This window comes from Crotalus tigris, unplaced genomic scaffold (assembly GCF_016545835.1).
Source record: "Crotalus tigris isolate CLP2741 ecotype Arizona unplaced genomic scaffold, ASM1654583v1 scf7180000018068.1947079, whole genome shotgun sequence".
NCBI classification, from domain to species: domain Eukaryota; kingdom Metazoa; phylum Chordata; class Lepidosauria; order Squamata; family Viperidae; genus Crotalus; species Crotalus tigris.
In genome coordinates this window covers 860740-876811 of record NW_024096805.1, presented here as the reverse complement: position 1 = coordinate 876811, position 16072 = coordinate 860740, and the positions used below count along the sequence as shown (strand labels likewise).

The following is a 16072-nucleotide window of genomic DNA, read 5'->3' as shown; positions in this document are numbered from 1 at the left end:
TCGAGGCTCTCCTTTCATAATTCCAGTTTAGGGACCGGCTGAATTTTTTCCTCATTTTTTTCTTAAAATCCTCCTGTAAGGGCTGGTTTGACTGTCAAAGGCCAATTGCTGATAGAGTGATTTTTAAAACAAGAAACAGAAGAGGACTTTCAATCCCACTTCCCTGGAATCACTGGCCAGGTTATCTTCCTGTTTCACATTCCTAGTTGTAGCATGATACAACTAGGCCATCTAAAATATTGATAAATCCACCCCAGCTGAAAGGCTATAGTAGACGGGACTTATATTTTGTTTTTCCAAAAAAAAAAAGACTTTCCTGTTTACTATTTTTGATGCAGAAACACAATTGGTATGAATTAAGCTAGGTTTTTATTATTCCATCCAGAGTGTTAAGGAGGTGGATTGAGGAGAAAGATAAATTATTGTTTCTTAAGTAGAACCAAAATATCAGAGGGAAAGGAAAGGGAAGGGAAGGGAAGGGAAGGGAAGGGAAGGGAGAAAGAAAAAGAGGGGAGAGGAGAGGGAAAGGAGAGGAGAGGAAGAAAGAAAAGGAGAGGGAAGGGAAAGGAAGGGAGGGGAGAGGAGAGGAAGAAAGAAAAGGAGAGAGGAGAAGAGAGAGAAGGGAAGAAAAAGGAAAGGATTTTGGGCGGTTTTGGGGCATTCGGTCTCTAAAAGGTTCGCCATCACTGATCTATAATGTTAATCTTTCACAGTTTCGGTGTATTTAAGATAGTCACAGGGCTTTCATTCCATAACGTCCCTGACTTCTAAAAGGAAAGGGGGAAAAAAAAGAGTTGCCTCCAAATTGGGCTGGTATGCAATTTCTGGCTCTTCTCTGCAGACCTATGCCTGTACATGGACCCCTCTGGAAACCCTGCCCAGCATTCAGGATGCGCCCTCTGGTGTGGGCACGATCGACTGACCCGTGGTTTCCATTTTGTTTAGGGTGGGAAAATGGCCTACTACGAAATGCGAGCTGAGCACAGTGTGGACATCGATGTCGACATAGACTGGCCCATTGCAGAGCAGCGGGTCCTAAGGTAAACTCAGAAGCTAATTTCCTCGTGTGTCTCCGCCTTTGAGAAATCTTATAATGCTGGGTTGCACCATCAGCAGGACAGCGAGGTGCCCTTGTGGAGTCCCTGGTGCTCTATGTGGTTGCTGGTTTCCTTGCAGACGTTTCATGACCCAGCTAGGCATCAGTGTTTGAAGGGAGTGCAGTTAAACTACTTTGTAGAACTGATGCCGTTACCTAGTTGGGTCATGAAACGTCTGCAAGGAAACCGCCAAGCTCAGAGAGCATCACGGACCCCACAGTTGTCGTCCTCCTTCTTCTCCTTCCCCATTCCCTTCTAGCACTGATGATGTTACCTAGTTGGGTAATGAAACATCTGCAAGAAAACCGCCAAGCTCAGAGAGCATCACGGACCCCATAGTCGCTGTCCTCCTCCTCCCCCATTCCCTCTAGCACTGATGATGTAACCTAGTTGGGTAGTGAAACGTCTGCAAGAAAACCACCAAGCTCAGAGAGCATCACGGACCCCACAGTTGTCGTCCTCCTCCCCCATTCCCTTCTAGCACTGATGATGTTACCTAGTTGGGTAATAAAACGTCTGCAAGAAAGCCGCCAAACTCAGAGAGCATCACAGACCCCATAGTTGTCGTTCTCCTTCTCCTTCCCCATTCCCTCCTAGCACTGATGATGTTACCTAGTTGGGTAATGAAACGTCTGCAAGAAAACCGCCAAGCTCAGAGAGCATCAAGGACCCCATAGTCGCTGTCCTCCTCCTCTTCCCCCATTCCCTTCTAGCACTGATAATGTTACCCAGTTGGGTAATGAAACGTCTGCAAGAAAACCGCCAAGCTCGGAGAGCACCAAGGACCCCTCATTTCAATCCTGAGCTACAATGTTCTTTTCTCTAGATACCCTTGTTCCAGAACAAATTCATATAAGTTGAAGAGAGGGATGTGTCCCCCAAATAAATATGAGTCTTTATTTTGCAAGGTTTTTGCTCTTCCAAGGGTTCATGGCAATCTACATATTTGTCCTCCAGAATTATCTTCACATAAGAACCTCACGAAATGTGTTGGGCAGATAGAAGGACTGATCCAAAGACATCCCAGTAAGATTTTATGATTGAGGGCAGACTAGAACTTGAGTCTTTCTGATCTTAGCAACATATGTGAACCTGTTCTATCCCAGTCTATTGCCGTCCTTGTTAAAGGCACAAGGACCAAACCCTGTTGATACAGTAGGCTGGAGACTTTAAAACAAAACAAACCCCTTTTAATATGGGTGACAAATCTGTCAAATAGTCCAAAACACAAACAGCAAAACTCAAGTCCAAAGGAAGGAAATAGTCCACAGGAAACAGGATGCAAACAGAAGAGTAGTCACAAGCAAGATGAACAGACCAGGATCCAAAGAAGCACTTTGCAAACGGTTGCCTTCAGCAACCAGCACTGCCCACACCTCCTCTTTTTATACAGCAGTCCCAAGGCGTTGCCTCTCATTGCCTTCTCCTTTTACTCTGGAGTTGCCATATTGACTGCTGCTGATTTACTCTCGCTAATTGACGTGTGCGAGCATCAATTAGTAAGTCCACCAGGTGTGAGTCCTCCGAGTCTGACTCATTCTCCTCACACAGCTGAGCTTCATCAGGAACACGACTGGAGGGCCCAGGCTCTGCATCAAACCGTGAGTCCTGTAATTCATCAGAGCCTCTCTCTGCCCCTGATGGCCCTTCAAATGCCTCCTCCACCTCCTCAGATTCCTCAGACTCAGCTGTTGGGAGCACAGGCTGGCACAGAATCATAACAGAACCGTCTGCACCCACATGCAAAATAACTAGTAGGCTGCAGAAATTTCCTGACAATTAGAACAATCAATCCGTGGAACGGCTCCCTCCTGAGATTGTGGGTGCTCAACACTGGAGGTTTTTAAGAAGAGATCGAACAGCCATTTGTCTGGAATGGTGTAGGAAGGGGGTAGAGCAAAGGGTTGGACTAGAAGACCTCCAAGGTCCCTTCCAACTCTTGTTATTTCTTCAGTGAGAATTATGCATTTTTCTCTCTCTTGGTCTTCCAGCCTTCTTGCCCATAGAAAGCAACGTAGGTAAAACAAGAGTTCCTTCCCTCTTTTCCATGATTGTCCCATCTATATTCCAGATATGGCTACTTTGGGAAAGAGACCTTAAAAGAAGTGAAGCTTCTGGTCTGTACCATTGACGGATGCCTCACCACCGGTCACCTCTACCTCTCTGAAGATGGAACAGAGATGGTTTCATATGACGTCAGAGATGCTGTTGGAATAAATCAGCTTCAGAAAAGAGGAGTCGAGGTACATCTTAACTCATTGACTTTGGACAGGGGTAGGCCACCTTGGCTCTTTTATGACTCGTGGACTTCAACTCCCAGAATTCCTGAGCCAGCCGTGCTGAGGGGAAAGGGAGAGGTTTCCAAGCTGAGCCATGCTGGCCCAGGAATTCTGGGAGTTGAAGTCCACAAGTCATAAAGCGGCCTAGGCCAGAGATAGGCAACCTTGGCTCTTTTATGACTCGTGGACTTCAACTCCCAGAATTCCTGAGCCAGCCGTGCTGAGGTGAAAGGGAGAGGTTTCCAAGCTGAGCCATGCTGGCCCAGGAATTCTGGGAGTTGAAGTCCACGAGTCATAAAGCGACCTAGGCCTAGGCCAGAGATAGGCAATCTTGGCTCTTTTATGACTTGTGGACTTCAACTCCCAGAATTCCTGAGCCAGCATGGGGGAACTATGGCCCCCTCATGACTTGTGGACTTCAACTCCCAAAATTCCTGAGCCTCTCCCTTTCCCCTCAGCATGTCTGGCTCAGGGATTCTGGGAGTTGAAGTCCACAAGTCATAAAAGAGCCAAGGTTGCTATCCCTGACCTTGGAGATAGATCTTCAGCGTAGGGAAGCCACAACATTTCTTTGCCTTTTATTGGAAAGACGGCTGGCCTTTAGTTTTCACGGTGGAGGCCAAAATGTCAAGGCATGTAGCCATTGCATGAGAATATGGAGACATCACAAAGACAGAGAGAGGAAAGGAGTTAGCAATATTTATTATTTTATTTTATTATTTTATTTTTTATTTTATTTCAATTCAGTTCAATTTATTTGTTTGATTTCAAACGATTCTGGGCAGCTCACAATTCAAAAACATACATTACAATTAAAATCTTGAAAACCCTTTAAAACAAAAGAATGAAAAACCCTTAAAACACACAAAACTTATATAAAATGTTTTCCAGATGGCATATGACAACCAGTGAGGTTAGCAAACATGTTTAAAAATATTTCAAGTAAGTGTTGGAAATGCAAACAAAGACCAGGTACTTATTACCCTATCTGGTGGACATGCCCTAAAGTAAAAAGATTTTGGTTGAAAATACATTTATGGTTGGAGAAAATGACTAAAAAAACAAATAGACTTTAAGCCAGAATTATTTTTGTTAGGAATAACAGGAGCAAATTATGACAAAGACTGTATATATTTAATTCTACATGTACTAACTGCAGCAAGAATTGTATTTGCCCAACATTGGAAAAATAAAAATTTACCAACTGAAGAAGAATTAATTAAGAAAATCTTAGACTGTGCAGAAATGGATAGATTGACTTTAAAGATAATAAAGAAGTCTAAAGAACATGGAATAATTTTTATCAATGGCTAGAAAAATGAGTTAGAGAGAAAGGAATGTGATATGTAACTTTGAATATATATTAGCAAGAAGAAGATTGTTGAGCGATTGATTAACATATTGTTTATTAACTATTACCGTTGTTTTTTTTAAAACACGTGAACCCAGACATTATGCTGTTTGCTAAACATTGAGATTGCTATTTGGAAAAACTCTAACCCCAACCCTTATCCTAACCCAAATCCCAACCCCGACCCCTCCTTGTTCTTAATATATATATATCTCTCACCGGAAAACACTTAATGTCTCCTCCCTGGTACAGCTGACAAAAGCAAGGAGAACCTGTGGCCTAGAGGTTAATACAGCTGCCTAACATGTAAGTGGCCCGGGTTCGAATCTCAGAAGGGTATGGCTAGCTGATGAGAGCTAAAGAGCTCGAAATAGTTATACTAGTCTCCCTTTAATTCTTTGTCAGCAAAATCTAAATTTAATATATTAAAAAACCATGAAAACATGCAATTTGAGTATGTACAAAGCAAGGCATCTGGCCTGTTAACAATAAAGTCAGGAGGCAGGGCCCTCGGTTCATGTAGCACCCCAGACTCAGGAGCATAGCCAGGTCTTTAAAGCTTTACGGAAGGCTAATGGGATTAGGGCTGGGGTATATTGTCCTAGCTAGATGCATTCCCCACCTGCTCCAGCAGAAAGAAAACAGGTTATATGATTTAAATACATTCTTGCAGTGTCAAAGGGGCTAACACACATGAGGTTTTGCTTGACACTGATGACGTTACCTAGTCGGGTGATGAAACGTCTGCAAGAAAACGTTCAAGCTCAGAGAGCACCAGGGACCCCTCGTTTCAACCCCGAACTCCGAATATTCTCTTCTGTCAGCACTAACGCCTTTCGTTTGACTAGGTGCGGCTGATCTCCGAGCGGGTCTCTTCCGCCAAGGCGCTCTTCACCTCAAAGTTGGGCTGTACCCTGGAAGTCGGGGTGATAGACAAGCTGGGTGTCGTGGAGAAATGGCGGAAGGCCATGGGGCTGTGCTGGAAGGAGGTTGCGTACTTAGGTGAGGCCCTTCCCAAATGCTGTTGCTGGTTTCATTGACTAAAGCTCTGCTCTGCTGGGAGTTTTTCTGAAAAGTTGACTTCCTCTGCAAACGAGGTTTCCGTTTTTCTACTTTATTCTTCAGGGGCTTTATTATTTCCCCAAGGGATGGCTTTTGAGCTCATCTCAATTGTTGGATGTAGAAAAGAGTAGTCCTCAATTTACAACTGTTTCTTAAGTGACCACTGAAAGTTACAACAGCCCGGAAAAAGGGACTTATATGATGTTTTATGACCATTGCAGCATCTACATGGGCAGGTGATCAAAATTCAGGCTTGGCTGCTGACTCCCCTTTATGACAGTGGCAGCGCCCCAGGATTATGTGGTGACTTTCTGGCAAAGTCAGATACGCTTAACAACAGTGTTACCAACTTAACAATTTAAGTGATTCGCTTTATAGTTGTGGCGAGAAAGGTCGTAACATGGGGCAAACTCACTTAGCAAGAGAAATTTTGGGCACAGTTGTGGGTTGTAAGCTGAGGACTACCTGTCATGATGGGAGGGGGTATGTGTGTGCTTTCTATTGTGTCTCTTTCCATCTCTTGGAAGCTTCTCTGACTACCTTCTGTTTCCAGTCTAAAAAACAAACTGTGAGGAAGGCCTGCTTGATGCCTTTTTTAAAATAATGATGGTGATGATGATGATGATGGAAGGAAGTCTGTGAAGGCAGAAAGGTCTCTGAATGTACAGAGAGTGCTTTGGAAAGTGGGTGGAAAAAGAAGTGGGTGGAATCAGAATTAACCTCGAATTTGATTTCTTGTAAATGCAAGTCCAAACCCCCTCCCCCAAAACCAGGGGTAGGCAACGTTGACTCTTTTATGACTCGTGGACTTCAACTCCCAGAATTCCTGAGCCAACATGAGGGAACTATGGCCCCCTCATGACTTGTGGACTTCAACTCCCAGAATTCCTGAGCCAGCATGGGGGAACTATGGCCCCCTCATGACTCGTGTACTTCAATTCCCAGAATTCCTGAGCCAGCATGGGGGAACTATGGCCCCCTTATGACTCATGGACTTCAACTCCCAGAATTCCTGAGCCAGCATGGCTCAGCTTGGAAACCTCTCCCTTTTCCCTCAGCATGGTTGGCTCAGGAATTCTGGGAGTTGAAGTCCACGAGTCATAAAAGAACCAAGTTTAAAGACCCCTCAGTTAGAGGAACATATGAAAGCATAATTAATGTTAATTAATGTAGACTTTATTAGTTTAGAGCAGGGGTAGGCAACCTTGGCTCTTTTATGACTCGTGGACTTCAACTCCCAGAATTCCTGAGCCAGCCATGCTGAGGGGAAAGGGAGAGATTTCCATGCTTAGCCATGCTGGCTCAGGAATTCTGGGAGTTGAAGTCCACCAGTTATAAAAGAGCCAAGGTTGCCTACCCCTGCCCAAAACCAACCAATAGGACACTTCCACATATATTGAATAAATAATCTTTTATATTCAAAACCAGCTTTTAGAACGAATGCATCCGAGGCTTTTAGAGGCCACGCCTTGGTTTGCAATCCTGCCTTTTATTTTTTTTAACTACCTCAGAAATGCCTCTAACAAATGTAACTATTTTTTTTTTTTTAAAGTGTGTGATCGCTTGCTGAAGATGCTTTTTTTTCCCCTGTCACTGCAGGAAATGAAGACTCGGATGTGGAGTGTCTGAAGAAAGCCAGCATGAGTGCCGTCCCTGCCGACGCTTGTCCGGCTGCCCAGAAAGCTGCAAGCTACATTTGTCGATGCAGTGGCGGCCGTGGCGCAGTTCGAGAGTTCGCCGAGCACATCCTCCTTTTAATGGAAAAGGTGAATTCGGCGGGAAAAAACATGGGGTGATCCAGCTAGGAAGTCGCCTCCCAAGCAGTGTCTCTGCTTTGTTGATTCCGCTGGGGTGACTGTTCCCTGCTTGGCTTTTGACATTTCCAGCATCCAAAGGACCCCGACAGGCAGCTTTAAACTATCCGCTTTATTATTTCACTGGTGACGAAATCGTTAATGAATTGGCGCAGACCCAAGGTGGCAGGAAAACCCAATAAATCCAAAGACACGCTATTGTCGGAGATGTTTCCTAGAAGGCTAAAAAGTTTACAGCCCTATTCCATTTTTTTTTTTTTTTTTTTTTGGTCTCTTTATTTGCCGGAGATGTTTCCTAGAAAGCTAAAAAGTTTACAGCCCTATTCCCTGTTTTTGTTTTTTGTTTTTTTTGTCTCTTTCTTTTATGTTTGTTTGCTTGCTTTTTTTTTTTGCAGCCTGATCATTTAGGCAAAAATAACTTTGGTAAAAATAGAAGCAATAGGGGAAAAAAAACACTTGGGGTTTTTTACTCTGGCTACAGTGCCGTGCCGTTATATAAGGAATTGATGACCGTGAATGGACATCAAACGGAACTTAATATTTTGCCAGAGGCTGACGTCTAAGTACTGATGACTCCTGACAGGTAGGAATATATATTCTTGATGTTATGTTCAAGAAGTGTTTCTCCACAACAAACTTGATTTTATGCTGTTACCCTAGATTGGATCTTCTGAGCCAGGGGTGTCAAACTCGCAACATCACGTGATGTGTCACAACTTTTTTTCCATTGCCGGCAATGGGGTGGGCGCGGTTTGGGTATGATGCATCCGGCCTGTGGGCCGGCAGTTTGACACCCCTGCTCTTAAGCCAGTGTTAGACTTCAACTCCCAGAATTCCCGGTCAGCCACGCTGACCGAGGAAGTCTGGGAGTTGAAGTCTATACTTCTTCAAGTGGCCGAGATTGAGAAACACTGCTTTAAGCTGAGTCACACAGGTTAAATCCAATCACCTGTTCAATTGGGGAGCATCGACGTTTTGGCGGTCTGAAGTGGCAAATCATAATTGGGGAGTGGGGAAAGGCATGAGTGCCAGAAGCAGGGCAGTGGTGCCAAGTGGTCAAAAGTCCTAGCGTTTCTTGAATTTAAAGAGGACAGATCCAAGCAGGAGAACGGGTGCTAAATCTTTAAAGGTTTATGAGCCACCGGTAATGGCAAAGACTTTCTGTTGCAGATTCCGTGGGGGAGCTGTTGATGGGATGTCCCAGTTCATCTGCTTGGCTGAATCGCTGAGCTCAGCCTTCAGCAAGGAGTTGCATATTCTTCCCCGAGGCCCTAAGCCAGGGGTAGGCAACCTTGGCTCTTTTATGACTTGTGGACTTCAACTCCTAGAATTCCTGAGCCAGCATAGGAGAACTATGGCCCCCTCATGACTCGTGGACTTCAATTCCCAGAATTCTTGAGCCAGCATGGCTCAGCTTGGAAACCTCTCCCTTTCCCCTCAGCTCAGGAATTCTGGGAGTTGAAGTCCACAAGTCATAAAAGAGCCAAGATCGCCTACCCATGCCCTAGGCCAGCAGCCCCCCAGCCTTTTGGGCACCAGGGACCGGTTCCATGTTGAAAGGTTTTTTGGTGGGCCGGAGGGGGGCGGGTTTTGTGTGCTGCCTGCATCCCACGGATGGGGCTTTGCTTGTTTGCGTGGCCTGGTTTTTAGCATGCCACGGACCGGTGCCAGTCCACGGACCGGGGGGTTGGGGACCCCTGCTCTAGACAGCGATCTGAGGTGGTTTGATTGATCTGATTTTGCTTCTGGTGCATTTCTGTTATCTTGAGAGCAGCCACTTGAGATGGTCAGTTGAGTCCAGGAGCATCTTTAGGAAATAAAAAAAAAGCACTTAATGAGAGACTGAAAGCAAGTACTTTTCTTTTACCCACTAGCTCAGAATCGTTGTGAGGGTCCAGTAAGATACCAGAGAACAATTGGACATATTTGCTTCAAACTTGTAGCACCAGAAGAGTTGCATTCTGAAGGAAAGAGATTGAAAGAGACAGCAGTGCGAAAGCGTCCTTGTCTTTGCGGTGTTCTGTGGAAAAAGAGTTTCGCAGTCCCGCTAGTCTTCGCTTAGTGACCGTTCAAAGTTACAACGGCACTGAAAAAAGGGACTTAGCGACGGTTTTCCACGCTTACAACCGTTGCAGCATCCCCACAGTCAATTCAAATGCTTGGCAATCGATTCAGGTTTACGGCGGTTGCAGTGTCCCGGGGTCAGGTAACCCCCTTTTCCGACCTTCTGGCAAGCAAAGATGGGTAAGCCAGATTCACTTAACGATCGGGTTATTAACTCAACAAGCGCAGTGATTCACTTAAGAGCTGCGACAAGGAAGGTCGTAAAATTAACATTTTAGCATCGGAAATGTTGGGACGAATTGTAGATTACCTCACACGCTAAGACGTATCTCCAAATCAAAGCTAGCTGAGCTGGGTATGTTTTATGAATGTACTTGTTAGCTCTTTAACTTTAAAGTGATTGGATCATCTCATCTGCTATGGCTTTATTTCATTATTAGTAATAGTAGTAATAGTAATAGTAATAGTAATAGTAGTAAAGTTGGAAGGGACCTTGGAGGTCATCTAGTCCAACTCCCTGCTCGGGCAGGAAACCCTACACCATTTCGGACAAATGGCTGTCCAGTCTCTTCTTAAAAACTTCCAGTGTTGGAGCATTTACTGCTTCTGGAGGCAAGCTGTTCCACTGATTAATTGTTCTCACTGTCAGGAAGTTTCTCCTTAGTTCTAGGTTGCTTCTCTCCTTGATTAGTTTCCACCCGTTGCTTCTTGTCCTGCCTTCAGGTGCTTTGGAAAATAGCTTAATTCCCTCTTCTTTATGGCAGCCCCTGAGATATTGGAATACTGCTATCATGTCCCCCCTTGTCCTTCTCTTCGTTAAACTAGACATACCCAATTCTCGCAACCGTTCCTTATATGTTTTAGCCTTCAAACTTGGCCCTTTTATGACTTGTGGACTTCAACTCCCAGAATTCCTCCTTTTATGACATGTGGACTTCAACTCCCAGAATTCCTCAGCCAGGCACATGTGCCTGGCTGAGGAATTCTGGGAATTGAAGTTCATAAGTCTTAAAGCGGCCAAGTTTGAAGACCCCTGAGGTAAATGTTCATTTAGTGAGCGTTCATTTAGGCCTGCTGGCTGAGGAATTCTGGGAATTGAAGTCCACGAGTCATAAAAGGGCCAAGTTTGAAGACCCCTGGACTAAAGTGATGGCCTAAAACAGGTTTCCTGGTCAATGATAGATCAGATAATGTGCTGGTATTTACAAGTGATGAATGTTTTTTTTTTCCTAATCCCAGCATTTTAACGTTTATGCTTTTGATTATTTTTTTAAAATATGAGAAGAAAATTGATTGTGATTTCTTTGTTGTCGTTGTTGTTTACTTTTCAGTGGGCTTGGGGGGGCTTTTACTTCCCCCCCCCCAAAAAAAAAAGCTCAGAAGAGGAGGATAGCATTTCACTGAGATTTTGGATAAACAAACGTCCATTTTTTTTTTAGTCATGTTTTTTAAAGTAACCTTTTCCTATGATCTCGTTAGCCTTTTGGACAAAGGCGATTGTCAGGCACAAGGGAGCATCTAAGAGAGGGTCTGAAAAGTCACAAGGACAGCCTCTGTGTTGTGATTTTTGCTTTCCCACATTTTCACCCTCCTGTGGACATCCCTGGCAGAAACTTTATGGCAGGGGTCTTCAAATGTGGCCCTTTTATGATGTGTGGACTTCAACTCCCAAAATTCCTCAGCCAGGCACGTGTGGACGCTTGCCTGGCTGAGGAATTCTGGGAGTTGAAGTCCACATGTCATAAATTCTGGGAGTTGAAGTCCACACATGCCTGACTGAGGAATTCTGGGAGTTGAAGTCCACAAGTCATAAAAGGGCCAAGTTTGAAGACCCCTGCTTTATGGGCTTGTCTCTTCCTTCTGTCTTTGAGTGAGAAACATTCTCTCTGGATATTTGCATTTGTATCCAAGGAGAATTTTCATGCATAGAAGAAAAAATGTAGATGTCTTTGTATGCTGAAATACCATTCTGGGCAAAGTGATTTTAAATATTTTGTGACCTTCCCACCGAAGCCGTTCCTATTTATCTACTCGCACTTGCTAGGTGGGCAGGAGCTGGGACAGAAGACGGAAAGAAGCTCACCCGTTGCACAGTGCTCAGGTCTCAAATCTTTCCAGCTGACAAGTTCAGCGTCTTTAACCACTGAGCCATTGTGCCCCGGCCTAGAAGCCCACCTTGCTGTAACATTTGACATCATTTCCTATTTTAAATACTGGCCAATTTAGCAGGCATGAATTATGTTGAGATGTGTGAATTGGATTACTCCTTCAGTAATTATGCTTCCTACAAATAAAATCTTATCCTACTTTTTTTTTTTTACGTAAGATCATCCTTTCTGTGACCTACTGTAAAACATGGATTTTTTTTTTTAAAGCCACAATTGGCTATGATTTTACAACACTTGGGGCAAAACCAACCATCCACTGTATGATGTGTAAATCGAAACTTTTGCCTTGAAAGTATCTTGAAAATTTACTTTTGGCCCAATAATTTTGTGTCTCTCTAGCCTATTTTTCACCCTTGTTTTATCTTTCGCTTTAATATGCAAAAAACAATCGCCTGTCCAAAAGAGATCTGGTGAACGCTGGACTGGAAAAACAAGCCAAACCTATAATAATATATTCATGCTGGATGAAGGAAGATCCCGACATAAACTTGAATAGCTGATATTTAGATTAGAAGGATGAAATAGAAGTTTGAGATAAGAAATCCTCCCCTCAGGTCTCAAATCACCTGAAAATAAGTTGTTGTTGTTTTTGTGGGGTGGGGTTGGGGAAATGTCAAGAAATTGCCATTGATTTATCAATATGAAATATAAATATATTTATAAAATATAAGACTATGAAATACCTCTTCTGTCAGATGCCGAGGTTCAATGCATTTCTGGGAACTATGAATAAACGCTCTCACTGATTTATCTTGTTGATTATTTGTAAGTGTGAATAATATGTAATCAAAGAGGCTTTATTTTTTAATTCAAGAATAAAAAAAAACTCTGTGAAACTGTATTGAAGTTTTTGTTTTCTTTCTTCTAGCTGGGTGATGAGTGATTTGCTCCATGTCGCATGCTCTTTGCGTGTGACAGACTCTGCTTCCATTTCTACTTCCTACTTATGATAAATCCTCCCGTATTGAAATATCCACCTTGATAGGAGTTAATCACGTGTCTAAGGCTGTGTTTACACCAGGGCTAGGCAACCTTGGCTCTTTTATGACTCGCGGACTTCAACTCCCAGAATTCCTGAGCCAGCATGGCTCAGCATGGAAACCTTTCCCTTTCCCCTCAGCATGGCTGGCTCAGGAATTCTGGGAGTTGAAGTCCACCAGTCATAAAAGAGCCAAGGTTGCCTAGCCCTGGTTTGCACAATATGCTCAAGGGATGGGTGTGTGTTTCACTACATTATACAAGTAGCCCTTGATTTAGAACCATTCTTTGGAAATTTCAATGGCTCTGAGAACAGTGACAACCATTTTTTTCACACGCGTGACCGTTGGGGCATCCCCAGGGCCACGTAATCAAAATTCAGATTGCTGTGCAGGTCCTGAGGTTTTGCTTGATTAAAAAAAAATACAAGAAACCAGAAGTTGCCTTCAAGCTTGACGTTTTTTATTCAGCTGAACAAAGACGGGCTTCTCTAAAAGAGAGAAAAAGCCCCAAATATCAGAAAAGCCTTATTTTTATACTTTCTTTGATTACATAAGCAATTCACCCAGTCAAGCTGACACATCTAAGATAAAGACTTCGCCTTTTAAGGCTGGTACACTGTAGATAAGGAAGAAAGCAGAAGTAGCTAGAAATGTTCCCTTTGGGATGTTCCTCCCCCAAGACACCATATGTTCCCTTTTGGGTGGTTTAGGTCAGGGCTTTTCAACCAGTGGTACGGGTACCACCTGTGGTACATTGGCACCTGGCAGGTGGTACGCGACCATCCTAGAAAAGTGGTAGCGGGGAAGGGGAATGAGCTGAACCGGTGGCAGCACCGCACAAGCCTGAGCGAGAGATGGCTGGAGCTGCACGGCTGTCAGGACTCAGCGGAAGTGCCAGGATCAGCGCCAGGCTCCAGCTGGAGTTCGGCGCTGATCCTGATGCTTCTGCTGAGCCCTGAAGAAGCACCAATCAGTGGTGATAAAAAGAGGGATGAGAGAGATTAAGAACTTTAATATATCTGGTAGAGATATTCGAAGTAATAATTTGTTGATGTAAAACAATATTTGATTATGGTAATTGTAAATTGATAAAAGTTTTCAAAACAGGTTGAGTAGTAATAGAAATCTAAGTTAGAAATGGAGTATATTAAATTTATTATGTTAGCTGTGGGAAATAGAGAGATGACAGTGAATGTATTAAGTTGAGCGGTTTATCTATGTTTTTTTTTACTTTGGAATGTTTCTTTACCCAAACACCACGGTGTGTCTTAAGTACTTTTTGTTAAAATTAAAAAAACAATAAAATATATTTTAAAAAAAGAAGAAGCACCAATCAGCTGGAATGTTGCAGCATCTCCAGGGTCTTGTGATTTACATTCAGATGCTTGGCAATTGATTCATATTTATGACAGTCACAGTGTCCTTTTTGTGAAGTGACCAAAACCTGCTGCAACCACCCAGCAGACGGGGGGAATAAAAACCAAACACCCCCCCCCACCCCACTTCCGCTGCCAATCCTCAACAGAAATGCTCACAACAATGAAAACCTCCGACAGGAGGAAGAGTGCCGCCAGGTGGGCAGGCAGGTGTCTTGCTCGGCTGTGGCTTGGGGGGCACTTTTTTCACTGCCATTGTAACTTCGAACAGTCACTAAGCGAACTGTTGTAAGTCGAGGACTACCTGTACTTTATTACTTTTTTCCCTTTTTTTTTTTTTTTGGTCATCAAGTTTTTGACATCTTGCTAGGCGACTAGTGGTACTCGGATATTGCCATATCCTAAAAATGGTATAATGGGTGAAAAGGTTGAAAAGCCCTGGGTTAGGATGTTGGGTGTTTCCTTTGCTATCCTTTTATGACCCTGCATTCATGGTTCTGCAAGTGGTCAGAGGTAGTGGGGCCATCTGCACGTATTCAAACTGAATACGTTTTTCTGGCTCAGAATTGAAAATGGATCGACCGCCGTGACAGGACAGCAGGGAGAAGAGAGAGATGAAATACTGTACTTGGGGGTTTCAGCTCTGGACCTTGGCCCTCATTCTGGAGGAAGTTGACTTTTCTTAACCAAGGGAAACAGATGATCTGAGACGGATTTTACCCATCGAGTACTAAAGGTGTTGAACAATCCCGCAGTGCTGATTGGCTTGATGGAAAGAAGAGCGGAACATCAACCAGTTGATTTAAATCTTTTTCTGGATCAGTCTCCAGGAGGGCCAGTGGAGGAGGAAAGATGCCTTTGAACTGGGTAGCTGGGGGCAAAGTGGGCATGGCCAAGAGTTGGCACCTAAACATCCTAGAGTCTAGACCAGGGGTCTTCAAACCTGGCGCTTTTATGACTTGTGGACTTCAACTCCCAGAATTCCTCAGTCAGCATGCCTGGCTGAGGAATTCTGGGAGTTGAAGTCCACAAGTCATAAAAGGGCCGAGTTTGAAGACCCCTGTCCTAGACCCTCTGAAGACAGGACAAGAAAACACTAACCTTGCAGTTCAATTTGACCATTAGATGGTGCTAAATGGTAGATTAAAATTGGTGGAGAAACAGCTGAGCCAGGAAATTGTACAATTTCCATCATCTGCCCTTTAGAAGGCCAGGTAATTTGTGCTTCATATTAAACCTGGTGTCTTCTGGTTGATTCAGTTTGATAGACTTTTGCATATTTGCCTGCACTCTTTATCAAACCAACTCAGTTCAATGCTTTATGAAAAATCCACAGAGCTGTTCAAATCTGTGTATCCGACTGACAAATCTACTTGACAATTTACACTGATTCTTGGGTGACTCGTACATCCATCCTTTACATCTCAAAGTTAAGCTTACATTTTCACATCCCCCACATGATGGAAAAAAAGAGCAATCATGGGCCAAATCACTGCTTCTCCATTCAGTTGGTACCTGCTAAAAATGGCCATGTCTGCAGAGGTTGTGAATTCTCCAACACTAGAAGTTTTTCAGAAGAAACTGGACAGCCATTTGTCTGAAATGGTATAGGGTTTCCTGCCTGAGCAGGGGTTGGACTAGATGACCTCCAAGATCCCTTCCAACTATTCTATTCCATTCCATTCCATATTTTCTATTCTATTCTATTCCATTCCATTCCATTCCATTCCATATTTTCTATTCTATTCTGTTCTGTTCTGTTCCATTCCATTATTATAATCAATTCCCTATTCTATTCTATTCTATTCTATTCTATTCTATTCTATTCTATTCTATTCTATTCTATTCCATTCCATATTTTCTATTCTATTCTATTCTATT

The 16072-nt window shown here is 43.5% G+C and overlaps 1 protein-coding gene across 6 annotated transcripts in view; it reads left to right on the top strand.

Moving 5' to 3' along the window:
• The window catches only part of CMAS (cytidine monophosphate N-acetylneuraminic acid synthetase), a 29883-nt gene that overhangs the window by 7078 nt on the left and 6733 nt on the right, over positions 1-16072 (top strand). The window contains exons 5-10 of one of the 6 annotated variants that reach the window (XR_005557186.1): positions 946-1040; positions 3169-3340; positions 5576-5729; positions 7389-7555; positions 8085-8186; positions 9478-9783. Coding sequence is in view for 4 of the 6 variants with exons in the window: in XM_039347369.1 (XP_039203303.1) it covers positions 946-1040; positions 3169-3340; positions 5576-5729; positions 7389-7585 (618 nt within the window). In the remaining 2 variants the exon portion in view is untranslated. Of the gene's footprint in view, positions 1-945; positions 1041-3168; positions 3341-5575; positions 5730-7388; positions 8405-9477; positions 9784-16072 lie in introns of those variants that run through there. The other 5 variants (XR_005557185.1, XM_039347371.1, XM_039347372.1 and 2 more) reach the window with 5 other exon arrangements.